This window comes from Mirounga leonina, unplaced genomic scaffold (genome assembly GCF_011800145.1).
Source record: "Mirounga leonina isolate KUSES-001 unplaced genomic scaffold, KU_Mleo_1.0 Mir_176, whole genome shotgun sequence".
Classification (NCBI taxonomy): Eukaryota; Metazoa; Chordata; class Mammalia; order Carnivora; family Phocidae; genus Mirounga; species Mirounga leonina.
In genome coordinates, this window is record NW_023270454.1 from 27,448,387 (window position 1) to 27,469,121 (window position 20,735).

The 20,735-nt window shown below is 42.1% G+C and overlaps 1 protein-coding gene across 5 annotated transcripts in view; it reads right to left on the bottom strand.

Annotated features, from left to right (window-relative positions):
* FNIP2 (folliculin interacting protein 2) overlaps positions 1-20,735 on the bottom strand; it is a 138,328-nt gene that overhangs the window by 55,146 nt on the left and 62,447 nt on the right. For 2 of the 5 annotated variants that reach the window (XM_035022816.1, XM_035022814.1), the window contains exons 2-8: positions 18,275-18,401; positions 15,269-15,400; positions 13,460-13,560; positions 13,278-13,349; positions 11,407-11,507; positions 11,144-11,233; positions 9,526-9,597 (exon numbers count right to left, since the gene is read on the bottom strand). In XM_035022816.1, coding sequence (XP_034878707.1) covers positions 9,526-9,597; positions 11,144-11,233; positions 11,407-11,507; positions 13,278-13,349; positions 13,460-13,560; positions 15,269-15,400; positions 18,275-18,401 — 695 coding nt within the window. The other 3 variants (XM_035022817.1, XM_035022815.1, XM_035022818.1) reach the window with 2 other exon arrangements.

Here is a 20,735-nt window from a genome sequence, read left to right on the forward strand (position 1 = left end):
TCAGTGCCACACACTGGATTTTGGGCGTATTTTGGTCTGTTAGAGATTTAGGGTATATTTTGATCTGTTAGAAGAAACTGTATCCCAAAATTTTAAAGAGAGAACAACTTATATATATATATATATATACCAAAAATACGGGTAACTACTATGAAGGGATAGAATATGACTATAAAAATGAAAAATAAAAAATATATTTTTAAAAAGGGATTGATAAGATGTTGGTTGAAAAAGGGAAAAAGAAAAATTCAAAAAAAAATGTTAAAAAATATATTAACTTTGAAAGACTAAAGAGTCATGGTAAAAAAGCCATTAATTCTATGTGCAATATTCCCCTAGCTCTGGAGTTCTGCCGTTCTCATTGATCGGTAAACTTGGTCTTGGCTGGCTGTTCTTGCTGATCTTCTGGGGGAGGGGCCTGTTGCCGTGGTTCCCAAATGTCTTTGCGGGAGGCGGAATTGCCCCGTCCTTGCCAGGTCCGGGCTAAGTAATCTGCCCGGGTTTGCTCTCGGAAGCTTTTGTTCCCTGCAAGCTTTCTGTACTGTACAGCTTCGGAGGACGAGAGTGAAAATGGTGGCCTCCCAATCTCCTCCCCAGAGAAGCCGAGAACTTGGGGCCATACTCCTCAGTGCACCCCCAGAGAAAAGCACCCAGTCACTCCCGTCTCCCCGGTCTCCGGCCGCACTCCGTGCTCACCCGGCCTGTGACAGAGCGTTTCTATCTCTGGCACATGACCCCACGTGGAGTCTCCAAACCCAGTGGATCCCTGCATTGAGCTCTCACACTGCTCCTCCCAGGGGAGGACGGGGGTCTCCCCGGATCTGCCACTTGTTCGGTCCCTGCTGGAGGAGCAATGGCCCGACTGTGCTATGGATCACGGTTTGTGGCAACCCTGAGGTGAGAGCCCATGCCTCGCCTCTGTCTCTGCAGCCAGTTTCCCTGCTCCGATACCTGGGAGCTCTGCTGCACTCAGGCGCCCCTGGTCTTTCTGTGAGCCCAAGGGTGCTGAGACCACACTGTCCCAGCGAAGGTTCCACCCCCCATCCCCCCTTAGCCACCGGAGTGATGTCCCTCAGCGGAGCAGACTTCTAAAAGTTCCGATTTTGTGCTCCGCGGCTCTATCACTTGCCAGTAGCGGCCGATGGAGGCCCCCTCCCCCGCCATCTATCTTCCCGAATATCGCCTCGGATTCACTTCTCCGCACGTCCTACCTTCCAGAAAGTGGTCCCTTTTCTGTTCAGAGAGTTGTTGCTATTCTTTTCTTCGATCTCCTGTTGAGTTGGTAGGTGTTCAGAATCTTTTGATCCCTATCCAGCTGAATTCCTGGGACCAGATGAAATCCAGGTCTCCTACTCCTCCACCATCTTGCTCCCAGTCCATTTAGGTCTTCTTTTAATCAAGTTTTTGAATCTCTCCATAACTGTATCACACATCTGTTTGTTTGTTTTTTTAGAATTATTCCTAGATCCCTTTACAGTTTGGGTTGCTATTTGCATTACTCTTTTACTCTAATTTTTCTTAAACAGGTAATAAGAATGCAAATGTAGAGAGGAAAAAGCTAAAGCAAAAGTTAGCAAATTTCTGAAACTGAAGAAGATACATATCCGTCCCAGAATACCAAAGGTCTGACTTGAAATATGAGAATTATAATGAAATGTAGAAATTGAGTTCTGTCCAAGCTACATTACAGACTGCCAACTTCATATATAGAAGGCAAGGCAAAGCCCAAAGTAAAGATTTGACAGTAATGATACAACAAGACATTTTTAGACTGGGACAGTTTCTTACATAGACTGTGGAAAGAAGAATAAACCAAAAGTGCCAGTCCCTAGTGATCCTTGCCCCACACCCCACAAAGGACAATACTGACACAAAAGGGATCAGATGCCTGCTCCACAATTTGTAGGAGACCCTGGTGCCGGGGAGCCAGCTGTAGACTACAGCTAAGCAGTCTTCTGTTCTGCACCTCAAGTCTCAGGTGGGCTGGGCAGAAAGCTCCAAATCTTATCTGCACCCTGGAGGTGATGAGAAACTGTTTCATGACAACTTCCCAGGGGAGACAAAGAAGGAGTGGGGGATGACCCCCCCCCCCAGCAGTTCCTTAGAGGCCTCCCATTCTCTTGTGTTCCCCGAGGAGCACAAGTTGTACTGCCAAGACTCAAATAGGCTGAGAAGTTCAAGCCTTCGCCTATATGTGTACACACAAGGTCAACAGGATGCCATGGCCAGACAGCAAACAAACAGTACCCTCCTGGACTCTTGCCCCTCTTTACAAAGCACTGCAGCAGTTAAGTCAATAAAGAATTCAGATACAAATGAGATGTCAGTTTGCATCATTCAATGGTGACCTGCGTTGCAATAAACAGTGTGACTCCCATTTTTTCATGTTTAACTGCTGATACCTTTTCAGCTTCTCCCCTCAACGCCCTTCCCTTTCTGCCTCACATCTGGGCAAGGTGATAAGAAAGCCCAGGGGCTCTCTCCTTTGGAACCAGTGGGAAGTTCAGCCTTGTGTGGAAGCCCTCACCCTGGGTCTACCTCCTAACCACCATAAAAACCCCAATATCATCTCCTTTCTCTGTCTCTCGAGTCATTTGCTGACCAGCTTGGGAAGCCCACCCTGCTCTCACCAGAAAACATCATTATGTGAATGATAAATATTTTCATATCCTCTTGGCATGTGTGTTGTTGTCATCAGTCTTGACATGCAAACTGTATTTTGGGTGGGGTCCATGCTGTACCTGTATCGTGGCCAAAACACATGTCCTATCTGAATACTATGATGATGCGTATTCTTACGCTGAAGGTTCATTTTAAAACACCTGAGGGGCGCCTGGGTGGCTCAGTCGTTAAGCATCTGCCTCTAGCTCAGCTCATGATCCCAGGGTCCTGGGATGGAGTCCAGGGTTTTGAGGCTCCCTGCTCAGTGAGGAGTCTGCTTCTCCCTCTCCCTGTGCCCCTCCCCACTGCTTGTGCACGCTCATGCTCTCTCTCTCTCAAATAAATAAAATCTTAAAAAATAAAACACTTGAAAAGTGTTTGAAAGCATATTATCAAAGTTTTTCTCATATTGATCTTCTGCTTATTCTACTACTTCTAAGAACAGAGGAAATGCAGTTGCTCAGTGAATGAGGAAATTATTTTTCTTGTCAATGATTCGAACATTTTGATGAGGAAGAGAATCGAAGCCTAAATTAAGGTGGTGAGATTGACAAAGCTCACTGGCTCTGGTCTCAATTCTGGTCCTCCAAACCTTACTCTACTCATGCACCCAGACTTCCACATTCTAGCTTCTGCTCCAATCCATCTCTTTAGAGCCAGTTTCCTATTTCTAAATTACAGCTGACTACTCACAGCTAAAGAACTTACAGACACTAATAACTGAAGAATTATCTCAGTATCTGTCTCTCTGGATTGGCCTCCTGCTTTCCCTATACTAGTTAATGCCATTAACCTCTGCTTGTTTACCTGAGTTAGAAACAGAGAGTCACCCTTGGTTCCTCCTGCCTCCTCCACATCCTGTGCCCCCTTAGTCACCGAACCTTGCCAATCCTACCTCCTAGCATAGCTGAAACCCATTCTTTCCTTCTCCCAAGACCTTAGTCAAATAATTTTAACGGTGACCATTTAAAGAACAACCTCTTAAAAAATAATTAATCTTCTAGATTAACATATGCACAGAGCACACATTAAAAAATATCCAAAAGAGAATACAATGAAAATGCATTTTCCCTTCTTACACGTCCCAGTTTGTATCCCTTCTATAGACATTCTATGAATATATTTATCTTTATATACAGAAAGACAGCCTGTATATGCCTTTCTTTTGATGGTTTACTGGAACACACTGTGGATACACCTTTCTTTTTCCACTTAAAAATATATCTAAGAGAACTTTTCTATTTCAAGGCATGCAGAGCTGCCCCAAATCTTTTAACGACCACGTGGTATTCCTTTCCTGAAAAGTATATAATTTAACCAATACCTAGTGATGAACATTAAGGTTGCTTCCAATCTTTTTTATACAACAACATCTCATCTTGTCTCCTTCTAGTCCTCATCCTCCAGAATAATACTAGAAACATGGTTCTCGGGGCACCAGGGTGGCTCGGTCGACTAAGCGTCTGCCTCCGGCTCGGGTCATGATCCCAGGGTCCTGGGATCAAGCCCGCATTGGTGGCTCCCTGCTCAGCAGGGAGTCTGCTTCTCCGTCTCCCTCTGCCTGCCGCTCCCCCTGCATGTGCTCTCTCTGTCAAGTAAATAAATAAAATCTTAAAAAAAAAAAAAGAACAATGGTTTCCCAAACTTTTTATAGGAAAAAGCCTATGAATATGAATATTAAATTTTTAATAAAATGTATATATTTCTCACTTGACTTCCTTACTACATTCCAAAAATTCAGGAAATAAGGCAAATACCTTTAAGTAAACTGCTACTCTTAAAAGGAAAAAACACTGTAAGCTTATTATTTACTCCGTTCCTTTACTGAAGAAGCTTCTTTAAAAAACAGTCTAACTAGTTAAGGCAGTAAAGAACTTACTTTTCTTTTTTTTAATTCATTTTGAGAGAGAGAGAGAGAGAGCACAGAGGGAGAGTGAGAGGGAGAGGCAGACTCCCTGCTGAACAGAGAGCCCGATGCGGGACTCGATCCCAGGACCCTGAGATCATGACCTGAGCCGAAGGCAGACGCTTAACCGACTGAGCCACCCAGGCGCCCCAGAACTTACTCTTTTTTTTAAAAAAAAAGTATCAGACAGAGAGAGAGAGCACAAGCAAGTGGAGGGAGGGGCAGAGGGAGAGGGAGAGAATCTCCAACAGACTCCCTATGGAACCTGATGTGGGGCTCCATCTCTTGACCCATGAGATCATAACCTGAGCCGAAATCATGAGTCAGATGCCTAACTAACTGAGCCACCCGCATGTCCCTCTTTTTTTTTTTTTTAAATAAGTTAGATATTCTTGCTATTGCTTTCTTTCTTATTCTCTCTGTGTGTTACAAGCTTGTAAAGAGGCACTGGAGTACTTAATATGAAGAGGAAAATACATTAAGACATAGGTCACAATTAAGCTTTGATTTCCTCTCTGTTATTACAAAAAGCTACTGGGTAACTTAGAAAAAAAAAAGTTGCATATTTTTCAAAGATACTATTCCAAAAAAGGGAAGAGGAAAAAACCAATGGACTATTTTTCAAAAAATTCTATGCTAAATCAGATAATCATCTTATACTAGCTACAAACACACACACACACACACACACAGTGGTGGGAAGCCTCAAAAGTTTGGGAAAACTATATTGAAAAAAAGCTGAGAAATGAGAAAAAAACCTAAGTCCCTTCATCCCCTGCTAACTTAGAAAGCATCATCGTTAATTTATTTTAGCAATGGATACACTGGTCCAGCTTTTTCTGGAGCACAGTTTGTGAAGCACCACGTGGATCTCAAAAATAGAGCCAATTACGTTACATCCCTTAGCTGCCCCTGATAGTAAGATTAAATCCAAATTCCTTATCATGGGACTGGTGCCATTCAAAATTAGCCTTTCATAACCAGCCTTACCTGCTGACATTCCCAACCCCGCTTTCCAGTCCTGCCATCATTCAAACATCCTAACAGTATACTCTCAAGGATCTACACCCTTGCACAAACTATTTTCAGAAATGCTCTTTTCCTAAATGCTGGTGCAGTTCTTTTCTACCTTCAAGGTGTCACTCAAATATTACCTCTTTTATGAGGCCATTACTCTGAATTCCCAGGCAAAGTGACTTACTGTTCCTCTTTGTTCCCACAGTATCTTATGAGGTAGTACTTATCACACTGGATTTTAACTCTTGGTTTACACGAACTCTTCCTGAGGGCAGGTGCTATACTCTACTCTTCTTCAAAAACACCCAAATCCTGGTAGAGTCTGACAACACAGGGGGCTAAAAACTGTTATTCAATAAATAAATGTGGCTTGATGACTGGCTAGTTAGGAATCAGTGCTACCCTTCTAACTCCTTCCCTTAATTTCAACTGTATCAAATTGGTCTTACTGTGGAAACCACCAAAATGATTCCGTTTTCTAACAACAGAGTAAACCCCTTTGGGAATTCAAAACCCTATGGCTCTTTGTATTCCCAGAGCATACTCTGCACAGAACAAGTTTGCTGCTAAATGTGAAATAAGCTCCCATATCCATTCCCTCCTTTCAAGTTTTCCTGCAGAAAGGGATGCGTAAGGAAGGCACTGGTGGGATAGGACAAAGAACCTCAGGTTTCTTTTGGATGGGGAACTGTAAACTCGCCTTTAAAATTCCTTTTTATCCTGGAACAAGTTTCTCTATATAAACAATGATTTAAAAACAAACAAAAAGCTTTTCTCAAGTTACTTCTCTACTGGATTATGGAGGGGCGGGCAAGGGGAGAGGAAGAACCTTAAATTATTCTTCAGACCTGACTTGTAATAATCGAAGTTCTGGGCAGTATTCATGAAGCCTTTGCAAGGTGAAATGGTGTGAACACTAATTTCAGAGATTCTACTGGACTGGCACATATAGCTACAAAAAGTCCCCCATCTCAAAAGGTGCTAACCTCGGGACGCCCGGGTGGCACAGTCGGTTGAGCATCTGACTCTAGATTTCAGCTCAGGTCTTGATCTCAGTATCCTGAGATCAAGCCCTGCATTAGGCTCTGTGATCAGCACGAGTCTGCTTAAGACTTCATCTCCCTCTGCCCCTCCCCTCCGTGCTCTCTCTCTCTCTAAAATAATCTTTTTAAAAAATGGTGCTGACCTAAGTAACTTTGGAAATGAGTAGACATCTTTAAGACTAAAGGTAAAAGGAACTGAACAGAAGCACTATACTCTAGTTAATAAAGTTGTTTCCTTCCCACGTACAGGTTAACTATTCAGACACTGCTATGCATGTACACTGAAATGAAACAACTAAGTGGATGGGCAGACAGTGAGAGCCAGGTTTCTCACTGCTGGAGTAGGGAGTTTCATATAAGCAAGGGGAGGAAGGTAGAATGATCCATGTGGTAATGGCTTATGGACAATGGAGATACCAATATAAACTAATGTTTAACCTAACATACACACATATGTTACACATAGCAATATTACAATATATGTATACAGTTAGCATAAACTGTTGCTTATCAGCTGACATGGCCTGTAAGAAAATAACATTCCAGTAGCAACGAGCACCTCTAATGTCTAGATCTTAGAATCTAATACCATTCTCCAATGAAAGAACAGGGCTCCGTGGAGCAATGGCTGATTCTACGACTGGGCAGGAGATATATAAGACAATGTACAAGTCTGGAGTATCTTATAGCGTCAGAAAGTAAGGAAGTATTAAAAACATATACATCCATACCCATGGTGATAGGGTATGTTAAAGAAACAGAGAAGCCAGTGAAAAGAGCTCCACGGCTTCCATGGCCAAAGCTGGAACAACTTCAGCACTACTGACTGATTGAATCAATGAATGAACAGATGAGGGGAAAGAGATGAATCATCCCCCATGGAAGAATTCCAGACAGTTTATGTAGATACAGATACTCTGCTTCAAGGAAGGTGAGCAGAACTCTCTACTCCTTGGGTGTGGACTATGCATAGTGATTTCCTTCCTAAGTTATAGTAAAGGGGAAATAAAGAGTAACTTTACAGTGGAGAAACCTGACAAACACATGTACCCTGGTATGATGTGATGGAAACGGCACTTTACCTCTGGGATCTTTCTTCGAAAAACCCATAACCCTAGTAATCATGTGAAAAACATCAAACAAATTTGAATAGGGGGCATTCTACAAAATACCTGGGCACTATTCCTCAAAACTGTCAAGGTTATCAAAAATAAAGAAGTCTGAGAAAATCGAAAGGAGCCCTAAAGAGACATGATAACTAAATATAAACTAAATAAATTTTTTCCTGGAACAGGAAAAAAAAAAGACATTAGATAAAAACCAAGGGAACAAATAAGACTATGGACTTTAGGTAATAATAATACATCAATATTGATTTGTGAACTATAACAAATGCACCATACTAATGTAAGATGCTAGTAATAGGGCAAACTGTGTGCACATTATATAGGAATTCTCTGTACTCATCTCGATTTTTTTGTAAATCTCAAACTGTTCTAAAAAATAAAATCAATTTTAAAAAATTTACCCCATCTCTCAACTCTTTAGACACAAAGTTGAAAATTATAGAAAAAAGGAATAAGCATGTTTTTAATTTCTCTACATCTTCTGCTAATTCAGTTCAAACACCTGGAGTCCCTATTCTGTTTCAGGATGAGGACCTTGGTCCCTGCAATGTTAAGGTGGGTATAAGAAGAGATCTTAGAGAATTAACTACAGTAAGAACATAAAGAGGATTTTATCAACAAACTGCTGAACCCCGCCAGGGGTGTAGAGCTCACACTGGTCTTTACGTGGACTCGGTGATTTTAGAACAGCGCCCAGATGGGAGCGGAAGGCATGTGAATGTGAACACATCTACCAGGAGAATGAGAGGAGCCAAATGCCCCGCAAGGGCACTTGCAGCCCTCTCCATCTCTGTCCCCTTTCTCCTGATAAGAGACCTGGAAGACTCAAAGACCGCTGGGAATAGAAGCCAAACTATCAAAGAAAGCTAGTGCTCTCTCAGTCTTGTAATTCACATTGGTATCAGTTCTACCCTCCCCTCACCCCCCACTCCCTCCCACATCTGGTCAGTCCCAAGTTTCTCTCCTCAGAGAGAGATCTGGATGCTGACATGAATGGGAGGCCGGGAAGAAAGGCATCTGAGGCCTGGATCCCGTCCCCCACATGCAAGTACTGACCGGCTGGCTTATTCGGTGACGGTGCTGTGTATCACAGGTAAAACCAGCAGGGTGCCCTTGGTCTTCAGCGGAAGGCAGAAGTGGCGTGTATGACCTGTGTTCATCAGGCTAAACCCAAACATCTCCAAGGCCTCCAGTTCCAGATCACTGGTTCACTACCCTTCTACAGCACAGAATCTACCAGATCTAAACCACAAATCAAAACTCAGAGCAGAATCGTGTACAAAAGCAGAAACCGAGAGATCTTAAAAGCAGCATTAGAAAAGCTGAACGCTTGAAGGAATGAGAGAAAGGGCTATCCAAGATAAAATCTAGATCATCAGCCTGACTCTAGGGCAAGAGAGAGGGTGACTGGCAGGCCCTCCCCCAGTCAGGGATAGACTTACTTCCACAGACACCCTTCTTCCTCTGATTTTACATTCAATATTCAGCAGGCAAATTCCCAGCAAAATTGGCTCAAGGAAGCTTCCCTTTAAGAAGAAATTTCTCAAAGTACAAGAGTCTCCTTCCTATGAGTCTGGTTTAGAAAAAAACAAGACCATTTTGCACAACCACTCCTAGATGCTGTATACCAAAGTCCTAGATCTTCAGATGCATGAGACTATCTTAGAATGTAGAGAAGGAAGAAAGTCCGGATCTGTTTTCCGACCTACTTCCCCATCGTGAATGAAGAGTTCACTCTACCAGCTAAACCAATAAAAGGAAGTACAAATACCTGATCTGGCAATGCCGCTGTCCCGGTCTTCATTCTGTCCTCTGCTCGGCATGTCAACCGGAGTGCTATGTGCTGAGAGAAAGGCAAAAGGTAACCCTGTTACTGAAATGCCCAAAGAACCAGTTGTTCAAAAACGACTGTAGTCACTTTTACATTTCAAGGTAGGCTAGTGCTATTGTTGACTGGCCTACGTTTATAGAAAAATTAACCAGGAAGCAAAATTAAATACGTAGAAAACGAGTGAAAAGAAGATAGACTCAAGTAACTACCTGCCTTTATCCTATGTAACATAAACACCCTTTGGACTGATGCTTATATCTAAAACAAACTGCCATAATAAACTATTCATGCAGTTGACACAATGAACAAACATTCTCAGGCAGATACTTTCGGCCCCTTTCCTCATTAGTAATGTCATATTTAAATAGCACTGTATTTTCAAAATGCTTTATAATCAGTTTCATTAGTAACTCTAGGCAACTTTGGGGAACAGAAATATTTGAATACCATTTCATATATTTAAAAAATATTTCTCTATTTATAACTCACTCTCTTGGTAGATAAAAAAAAACCACATACTCATTTTCAAGTATTTCTTCCTCCACTTCTTTTCCATATACACCCAATATTATTGTAGTTACTGAGAAAAACTCATATCGTGGCACGAATTTTAGAAAACACTCTAAAGTATTATAGACTTCTAGGAATGCTTCAGACTCATCTAAACTGTACACTTATTGAGCTGCAGGGTAGATGGCACGTTGCTATAGTTAAGTTTTACAATATACAAGAAGCCCAGTGCCCTGTCTGATTATTATACTTGCCAGCTATTTCTGAAGCATGTTTATTTTCACAATTTTAAAGAGAGCATATAAACATCTTATCCTCACTCTAAGTAGGTGGGAGGGTGTCAGTTTCTCAGTGCTTAGCATATTTCCAGCTACAAAGAAGAACAGAATGAAGAATACCATTTGCCATAAACATAACCTTTAATGTTAGTAGTGAAGATTTCCCACACTTGTTAATCATGCCAGACTACAACAGACATTCAACAGCTTTAGCTAGCAAGGCCAGTTAAATCTCAGAATTTACCTACCCAGAGAGACCGAGATGATTATACCTGTAAAGAACCTAGAAACTATGTTTAAACTACTTAAATGCTAGAGAAAGAGAGAGAGGGATGAGGAAGAAAAGAGAAAGAGAGGTAGGTCTTCCATGCTCTTATTAGGGTGACTTTTGAAGAAAACTCTGTGCAGGTAAGGATGCAGGTGAACAAATGGATAAAGGTATATACCATGAGAAAGGGAAACAGCCGTCCAGAGCAGCAGAAGAGGCCCAGGAAAATCAGAAAATATAAACCTCTTAGAAACACTAAGGGCTCATTTCAGATCAAAATCAGCTTACACTGGGGTATTAGCAAAGACATTTACAATAGAGGTTCTTTGGTGGAATTTTCAAAACACCATGAACTTGGCTGCATTTGAAACTAATAATCTCAAGAGCCCCTTGGATTTCTTAGAGAGGCACCAAAAAGGATTTTTTTTTTTCCTAAGAACCTGCACAGGACTTGTTATTAATGTGTGTGTGGGTCACACTGTACTCAGCATTCCACACAAACCTGCAAAGAAAGAAGCACTCCGGGTGAGCCGGAGAGGTCCTCCTTCAGCTACGCCCTGCAGCAGTTTGCTGCCGCATGCTTGCAGCGCACCTAGAGACAGCGACACACACGGGAGGGCAAACGAGGTACACACACAAAAATAAACACGGATTAAAGATGATGCAAAAAAAACAAAACAGCACAACAAACTCAAATAAAGCAAAACACACACCCACAATAGTGGTATTCGGAAAGAAAGATCCCAGTTACGTGGAGGATTTTACCTAGGTTACTCCCAGTACGACAAGGACCCAAATTATTCTGATTTGTGTTCAGTTTTCCCAAATTAGGATCCTGGTGGATGTATTCAAAGCTGTCTTGCAAGCTAAATCCGGAGAGGGGAAGGAAGGGAGAGAGAGAAGGGGGGGAAAAAAAAAATCAAGAGACAAATAAAGCTGTTTTCTAACAAACTCTCAAACATAGACAACTTACCAGCTGCCCAGGCTTTTCTTTACAAATGAATAAAGTCTTACATCTAGCAAAGGAAACCAAACTTCAGGGGAATTTGTTGGAGGAAAAGACAAAAGCTTTTTGGAGGCAGTCCAACCTATAAAACTAAACAGTGCTTTCCTAACAGTTTCACGTTATAAAATGGGGCACTGAACTCTACAAATTTTGATATGGTGACAGACAGCTAGGATACTGCTATTTGCTTCTAAATTGTGCTTTAGTAACTGATACCCAAGATGCTACCATTCATTTCAAGGGTAATTTCACATAAACCTGCAAAATGAAATTCATCTTAATTCTTAGTTAACATCTACAAGCAATTTGGCAACTTTTTTCAGCAGGAGGATAGAATAGAAATTATTATTCCTATAAGAGTTTGACTTTGCAACATCTAAAAAGTTAGAGTTACTCATAAACACAAATGTGAGAGAAGCAGATTTTAATAATTACTTGATTTATTAGCTAGTAAAATAAATATCAAGACTTTGAGGGTAATACAGCATAATGAGGCCAAAATAATTTTTACTTAAATCTGAGCTCAATATTCTACTATAGGGAATTAGTGTAATGACTGAAAGAGTCTGAAAAAGAATATTTCACAAGGAAAAAAAAAAAATCATTCCCATACTGGCTTAAGTAACGCCAGTCCAATGTTAAATGCTTAAACAAGTTAAATTCGGGGCACCTGGGTGGCTCAGTCATTAAGCATCTGCCTTCGGTTCAGGTCATGATCCCAGGGTCCCGGAATCGAATCCCACATCGGGCTCCCTGCTCAGTGGGGAGCCTGCTTCTCCCTCTGCCTGCCACTCCCCCTGCTTGTAAACACTCTCTCTCTCTGGCAAATGAATACATAAAAGCTTTAAAAAAAATAACCAATTAAAAAAAAAGTTAAATTCATTATTTTGTTGAAGAGTAAACAGAGTTACTCAGCGGTACACAAATCTACAAAGGAAAATATTTGTAATTTCCCAGGAATATAAAAAAGAGCAGCCTTCATTTGACCCCTAAGAATACCCCTTTAATTTATAACAAACTTCTTACAAACTTATCAAAGTATAACAAATGTTTTGCTTTATTAAAAAATGAAGCATATGAACTATTTCTGCTTGAAAAGTTTGAAATACATGAATAAAAGTTAAGTTAGACACATCAGTATTCTCAGTCTACACAGAAGTGTAAAATTAGAGGAGGAAAAAAACTCAGAGGAGTGAAGATCAGAAAAGTGCACGGCCCAAGTACCTATCAATCATAGAGGCTACATGGATGGCTGAAGAGATGGTGAGCACATATGACCCATCCTGCCATACATATGCCTAGCAATCTGGAAAAACTCACCACATACTTCATTCCTTTGGAAATAAATTAACAAACTAACCAACAGGTCTTTTGTTTTTCTTTTTTTAAGATAAAATAATGTTGGAAAATAAAGTCATTTCTCTTTAAGGCCACCTGACAAAGTCAAAGGCCTTTTCATACTCATTATGTACAGGAAAATGGCCACTTTTAAAATCCCTTTGTTAATGTGGACTCTTCCCACTTCTCATTTCCAAAAGAACTTATGGCCCTGGAAGAACTACTCTAGCCAGAAATAGCCACTTAAAAAAAATGGGGGAGGGGAAAGACAGGTACAAAATCCCACACTTACTTATTTGTACTCCCACAGAAGCTGCCCATTCTAGCAGAGAATACCTTACTAATCATCAGTTGTGGAGGAGAACTGGAAGAAAACAAAAAAAGGGCGGGGGAGGGGAGATGCATTTTTGAATTAAGAAGCCAGTATCACCATTCCATTTCTCCCAACTAGTAGAAAAAGAAGCTCAAACTCACCGGATATAGTGTATCTTTAAAGTGGAGCCTTTATAACTCATTGCGACTGAGCCAAACATCATTTCCCCTAGCATGTTGACATCAGAAGCTGGTCTTGTGTACTGCCACACAGGAAAGAGACCAAAACCAAAGTTACTATGTGGCACAACGTGATGTGTAATGCAACAGAAAATAACGCTTATTTATCTATGGGTCCGTCTTTAGTGTAGCAGGTAACTAAAATTCAAAGCAGAAACTGATCATCTTAATCTATAATGGTGATTGGCTATTTTTTCCCCAAAATTATTACTTGTGTTCATGATTTCATCTTTATGCACAATATCTCCATACAGGATCGCAGTGTCTCAGCAGGGATCATTCTTAATCTTGTTATGAAAGGCAAAGATTTTTCATTATCTCCATTTATAAACTCTACAGAGAAAGATTAAGTTCTGAAAAAAAAAAACAGGGTAACTCTTCTCTTGGTACCAAAAATACATCCTGAAAAGAAACACAGTTCAGTACTATTCACCTAAATAATTAACAGTGTTGAATGAAAATGCCAGTTGGCTCAGGGAGAGTTTTTGTGAGGGTCCAAAAGGTAACAGACGGTCTGATACCTTGAAAGTTTTACCAAAAAATATTTCAAAAATATTTGACCTCTCTAGCTTCTGACCAGTTTTTCTTGTCCCTTCGGTCATCCACAAGGGTAGGCCTGAGCTACCTCCAACTTTCCCAAGTCTCATTTGCTTAACCTACTGCAGCCTCATCTACTCAAACTGCCCTAGTGATATAGCCTTTGCCTTCCAGTCAAATCCAGTACACTTTCCAGTTTGCTTTCTTAAACATCTCTCCCGATAGCTGCTGCTTTTATCTACTCTCCTATTTGAATCTCTTCTTTCTTCGATCATCCCTTGAACAGGGCCGTTCCTCAGAGGGCACTCCTAGTCACCGTCCACACTCTGAACCACTCTTGGGATTCTGGTTATTCTTTACATAGGAATACCTCCCACATCTTTATCTCTAGGTCTAGACCTCTCCCTGAACTCTAGAATCCTATATCCAAACACATTCATTCACATATCATACCAATATATTATTACATATCATATATGTTATATGTAATATGTATATTATCACATATGTATAATGGTAACTTATTATTAGGATATGCTGCAGGCACCCCAGCACAGCCCGACCAAGACAAAACAACCATCTCTCTGACCCAGCCCAGCCAGCGCCAGATTCTCTGCTAGTATGCTTTCCACCCAAGCAAAAACATGGGAATTGTTCTTAACTTTCTCTTCTCAATCTTTTTTTTAAACTCCAAATCCACACACACACATACACACACACACACACACCTGCTACCAGTCCCGTATTCCTCACACGCAAGTTACATCTTGCCCTTTCTTTCTTCTCCTAAACACGGTTCTCTTCCTCCAACTGGCATGTGCTATTTTCTTGGGATGCCCATATACATCCTCAGAATCCTTGAAATTCTTAAAACAAAACTGGAAAACCCGTGCTTTTTCATCAGGTTCGGGCAACAAAGGAAGCAAAACAGAAGGGTTTACCTCGTTTGCAATATTTCTTCCTCACTCAGTATGTATTATACTGGGTCACCTCGCTTTAATTACAGTTTTTACCAAGAGACAAAAGCCGAAGTGTGAAAACAGCACGGACATGAAACATTTAAGAGCACATCTTCGAATACATAAGCTCATGTTCCTGGAGTAGGAGCCTCAAGCAAGTGTCCTTCCTTGCGGAGAAATTACAGTAAATGGCTTCGGTCCCCGGGGCTGTGGGACATGGCAGGGACGGTTGTACCTGGTACTTCGGGAGCTGCTCCTTGGCATGCTGCAAAGATCCCCCGGAAGAGCTCTGGGATGAGACGCTGCTGCTGCCGCCGCTGCCCTGACAGCACTTGGCTGCCAGTTTAATAGGGGCATCCTCTGTTTTCTGGGGAGACAGACAGGCAAGGCAAGCACTGCTAAGTGCGTCGGGCTCCTGCAGCATGCTCTTCACTGGGCATTTCTTTGTTAAATCACTCTGTTATGTTGTGCGTCAGTTGCACGGAAAACCAGAAGCTTTCTTCCCCTTCTTGCTGAGGACAAAAAATGCGCTTCCCGGGAGTCTACAGTATCTGGGAAGGAGGCGCGCGGAAGAAAGGTAACTGGACAGAAGACGGGGGTTATGCAGTGTGAATATTCTCAAGTAATTCAACTGTTATTTATGTTTCAATTCCTGTCTTGAAAACGTCAGTGAGATCTGATCTCTGGGTTATTAATGAATCTGTTAGTACTGTGGAGAGTCATAATCTATAAATATTGACGTGGAGAAAGAAATTGCTTCAAATTTAAAATTTTACCAGGCAAATGGAACTAAGTAAAGCAAAATTACTAATTTGGAAAGTCTGAGTTTGTATTTTTAATGACACACCTTCTCTAGCACCCCTTTAAAGGTAACAGGAGAGAAAATCATGAGGTCGAATTTGTGAAAGATAAACCAGAACTCTGAAATAGGAGCTCCTGTGAATTATACATCATGTGATGGAAAAAGTAACCTCTAAAGGTTAGGGGTAATAGAAGATTATCTACTATATATTCCCTAAATAGAGTTATGACAGTGACATAAAGGTATAAAGATACCCCTTTACTGGGGCGCCTGGGTGGCTCGGTCGTTAAGCGTCTGCCTTCAGCTCAGGTCATGATCCCAGAGTCCTGGGATCGAGCCCTGCATCGGGCTCCCTGCTCACCCAGGAGCCTGCTTCTCCCTCTCCCACTCCCCCTGCTTGTGTTCCCTCTCTAGCTGTCTCTCTCTGTCTGTCAAATAAATAAAATAAAATCTTTAAAAAAAAAAGATACCCCTTTACTAATTTTGCCCTTCCTCCTACACCGAAATATATTACTCCCTACAGAAGCATCCTATGCCACCTATGACAAGTTGTTTCTATTCTGTCGGAGTCTTACTTGCTTTTCTGTGGGCAGCTTTTGCTTGGAAAAACATGAATGCAACTGCAGCTTATCTAATCTCCAATGTGACAGTCACATTGGTGGTCTAATGCAAATGCCTGCAGTCATGTGCTTGATACAAACTCATGAGGTCTTGTGCTTGCCAAGGGAGTGGGGGGCTGAAAATGGGAAAAGAATGTAAGGAAAACACACACTGCCTGGTCCGTAAAAGCCACCCCCACAGCGATGGCACTCAAAGTCATACTTGGTCATTCCCGGGTATCGGGCACTCCTTCAACACCCTCTTCAGCTCTAGCTGTTACTTAATACCACTTAAACCAGAAACACAGCCTCTCAGAGAGCCTAAAGTGACACTAAGTCCGCACCTGCCTCACGGACTGCTCGACCCTCTGGCTGGGTGGGGTACAACATACTGAGCAGTCTGTAACTGGAGTTAATACCTGGTACGTGAACAGAGCACTCTTTTTTTGGGGGGGGGGGGCTCTTTTTGTAGCCTTGGGCAAGTTATAACCTCTCTGGACCTAGCTGCCTTCTCGATTAAATGAGTACTTCCAGACTCCAGTGTTATCACTGCTCTTATATCGATATGCCAAAATTCCAGTTCCTTTTGAAAACCAGTGAGAATTTTTCTCCACCTGTTACCACCAAGAGGAGCCCTAGCGATGGCATGCAGGTGTCCCACTAAACTACCTGTGAGAGGTCTGCAGGGAAACAGGAAACGATGTGGGAAATCAAGGGGACCATGTCCTGTTCACCAAAGGGTCAAGTGCCGGCTCACCTCAACTTTGATACAAATCTACCATTAAAGCCTACAGGTGAATCACTTGAGAGATCCCTCCCCCACCCCCAACCTAACAAGCCCAACAACTACTGTAATGATTAGCTACCTGGCAGACTTCCACTTTAAAGCACTATGGAATCTACTCAGCCAAATTGCCTTTAACCAAATACTTCCTTCCTGCAGAAATGATCTTTATCAAAAGCAGGAAAAGAGCCCCTTGGCCCTGATGAAACAAAGACCGTGAAATAAACTATTCATTTACTTAGCTACACATTCTATGAACTGCCAGAATTTGGTCAGTATAGATAGCAAGGTATTGAACATGAAAAGAATGAAAAGTCTAAAGGCGACAACTTAAAGACGTACCCTGGGTTGATGTCCAGAAGACTCAGGGAGGACTGGACCCAGACACATGACCTTATACCTTTCCTGTTCTGGCTCTAAGGGATCAAGGGCTGTTATGTCCTCACTTTACCCATCCCAGATCTCCCACACCCCACCCCAGAACACCATCACCACCACCCTGCTCTCCACTAAAAATGGGAAATAAATAAAGCTGCCTTGGTCAGATGGGTTTGAGAAGCACTCCCTTTTGAAGATGAAAGTGTATGTTAGCATACTGAAGTCCTATGGTAAGGAAAGCTATTTAATTTTGTTTAACCTAGTGCAACGTAATACCTCTTGGTATCTCTGTGAAATACTAGACAGAATGATCTATTAATTTCCCTTCAGGCTAACGCTTTATGAATTTTAGAGTTCTCAGTTTTCCTATTACACAGCACATGTTTGGCATCCAAATACTACTGAATTGCAACTCACCAGCAAATTTACCTCTAGTAATACTTATAGTACAGTACTGAGCATCTGTCATGATTCCTTGCTAACAGTTTCACCTGTGTATATTAATAGAGTACAAATGCAGCAGGGTGGGGTGGCGGAGAGCCTTTCTGTTTCTTCTGAACCATTAATGATACTATACAATACAGCCCAAAGAGAAGATTATGAATTAATAAACGATTGCTCAGAGGGGTGGCTAACAGCACAAATAAAAAAAGATGAAAGCAAACCTGCATTTCATACCTGGGTTGCCACCTCCTCAGTCTTGTGAACCGCTTTAGAATCAAACAAGACTTGTCTGCCTCTCCTTTCGCAGTCCTGGTAAACTATCAGGCGGATCTCATTCAAGTCCAGCTCTGAACATGACCAACTGTGGATTAAACAGGGAGAAAAGGTTACGTTATCCACAAGACTTGGAATGACCGTGGAGAGCTAGGTTTCCGAGCCAGTGCACCTATGTGCAGCAGAAGGCCACAATGGCGCAGAGATGATGACCCCGTCACACCCTCACACCTGGGGACAGACAGCCTCGTCTGTGGGCTCAAATGGGCCATACAAGTGTCACCAAATGTCCACGACAAAGGTTGGGAAGATCTCCTTCCAAAGCCACTCTGGCAAAGACAGCCACCAAAAATCACAAGGATGTGTAGAGAAAGCTAAATTTGGATGCCTGCATTCTGGGATGGCACACCTGATGTACAGGAGTGTTCAAGCTTCTGCGTTACTGGCCAGGGAACCATTTGGAGCAAGCGAGCGGGGCCTTCTTTCTTCCTCTTCCACCCACCCAGGCTCAGGTTAAATGGAGTGGAATGACATCCTAAAATTTAGAATTTTCCTCTATTATAGCTGGCTCTGATAAAGAAGTTTTGAAAACCAAGTGCAGGGGCACCTGGGTGGCTCAGCTGGTTAAGCGTCCCCCTTTGGCTCAGGTCATGACCTCAGGGTCCTGGGATGGAGTCCTTCATCGGGCTCCCTGCTCAGCGGGGCGTCTGCTTCTCCCTCTACCCCTCCCCGCTGCTCATGCTCTCTCTCTCAAATAAATAAATAAAATCTTAAAAAAAAAAATTAAGTGCATCACTGCAGAGAATCTGAATTGCTAACAATAACAATCAGCAATAAAGGAAGCATGGCTTATTCCTGTTAAAAAGAAAACCACAGGCCCAAAATGGTGTCACTTAAGCCAAGTCACCAAACCAGGACTTAACACCTAACTTAACTACAGTTTCAACCTTCCCTAGAAATACAGTATTAACCAGTCAGGAATTTGCTGACCAACGTGAGGTAATCTGTCACCTGGGCCTTCTCCAGGCCTAAAGAAGACGAGGTAATGTGCATGATAAGACCCTTGTCCTTCCCCCTGAGGGAAAATTACCTAGCCTGAAACAATCCTTGCTCCATCCTCCTTCCTGTAAAAACCGTCCATTCTGTACAACTCCTCAGAGCACCCCTCTACTTCCTGGATGGGATGCCGCCCCACTCATGAATTGAGTAAGAGAGCTAATTAGAACTTCAAATGTACTTGGTTAAATTTTTGTCCTTTAACATTCCTAAGTAAACCAAAAGTTGCTGGAATAAAACTGCTCTAAACCTAAGTTTGTTCTTGAGTAATAAATGAAATGAGAATGCGAGAACTATAAAAAGGGTAATCATTTAAAATGCACTGCTTTGGGGCACCTGGCTGGCTCAGGTGGTAGAGCCTGTGACTCTTGATCTCCAGGTCTTGAGTTCAGGCCCCATGATGGGCACAGAGCTTACTTTTAAAAAAATTAAAAAATGAATAAATATAAGGGCGCCTGGGTGGCTCAGTTGGTTAAGCGACTGCCTTCGGCTCAGGTCATGATCCTGGAGTCCCTGGATCGAGTCCCGCATCGGGCTCCCTGCTCAGCGGGGAGTCTGCTTCTCCCTCTCCCACTCCCCGTTTGTGTTCCCTCTCTCGCTGTGTCTTTCTCTGTCAAATAAATAAATAAAATCTTGAAAAAAAAATGAATAAATATAAAACGCACTGCTTTGGATATTTTCAGTTATCAATCTGTTGATCCATTCAACACATATTTGCATGCCTACTATGATTCAGGCACTGCAGTCCTGATGCTAGATATTCAGCAGTTAACTAAACAGACCTGGTCCCTGTCCTCACAGAGAACGTGGTTTAGTGGGGAATACTGGGCTAATAATGATATGAATATGTAATTACAGACTGTCCTAAGTGCAGAAAGGAAAAGTAAAGGAGTCTCAGATTTTCAGATCTGAGGAGCAGGGAAGTCCCTAAGGATTTAAGGAAGTGAAGCAGGCATCTGGCTGGTTCAGTTGGTAGAACATGTGACTCTTGATCTTGGGGTCTTGAGTTCAAGCCGCATGTTGGGTGTAGAGCTTAATAAGAAAGCACACACACAAAAAAAACAACACACGGAAAACAGAGGATTTAAGGAAGTAACATTTAAACAGGGCTTAAAGAAGTAAGAGTTAAAGAAATAAAGTGTGAGGGGCGCCTGGGTGGCTCAGTCAGTTAAACATCTGCCTTTGGCTCAGGTCATGATCCCAGGGTCCTGAGATAGAGCCCTGGACTGGGCTCCCTGCACAGTGGGGAGCCTGCTTCTCCCTCTGCCCCTCCTCCCTGCTCATGCTCTCTCTCTCTAATAAATAAAAAAAATCTTTAAAAAGAAAGAAAGAAAGAAAGAAAGAAAGAAAGAAAGAAAGAAAGAAA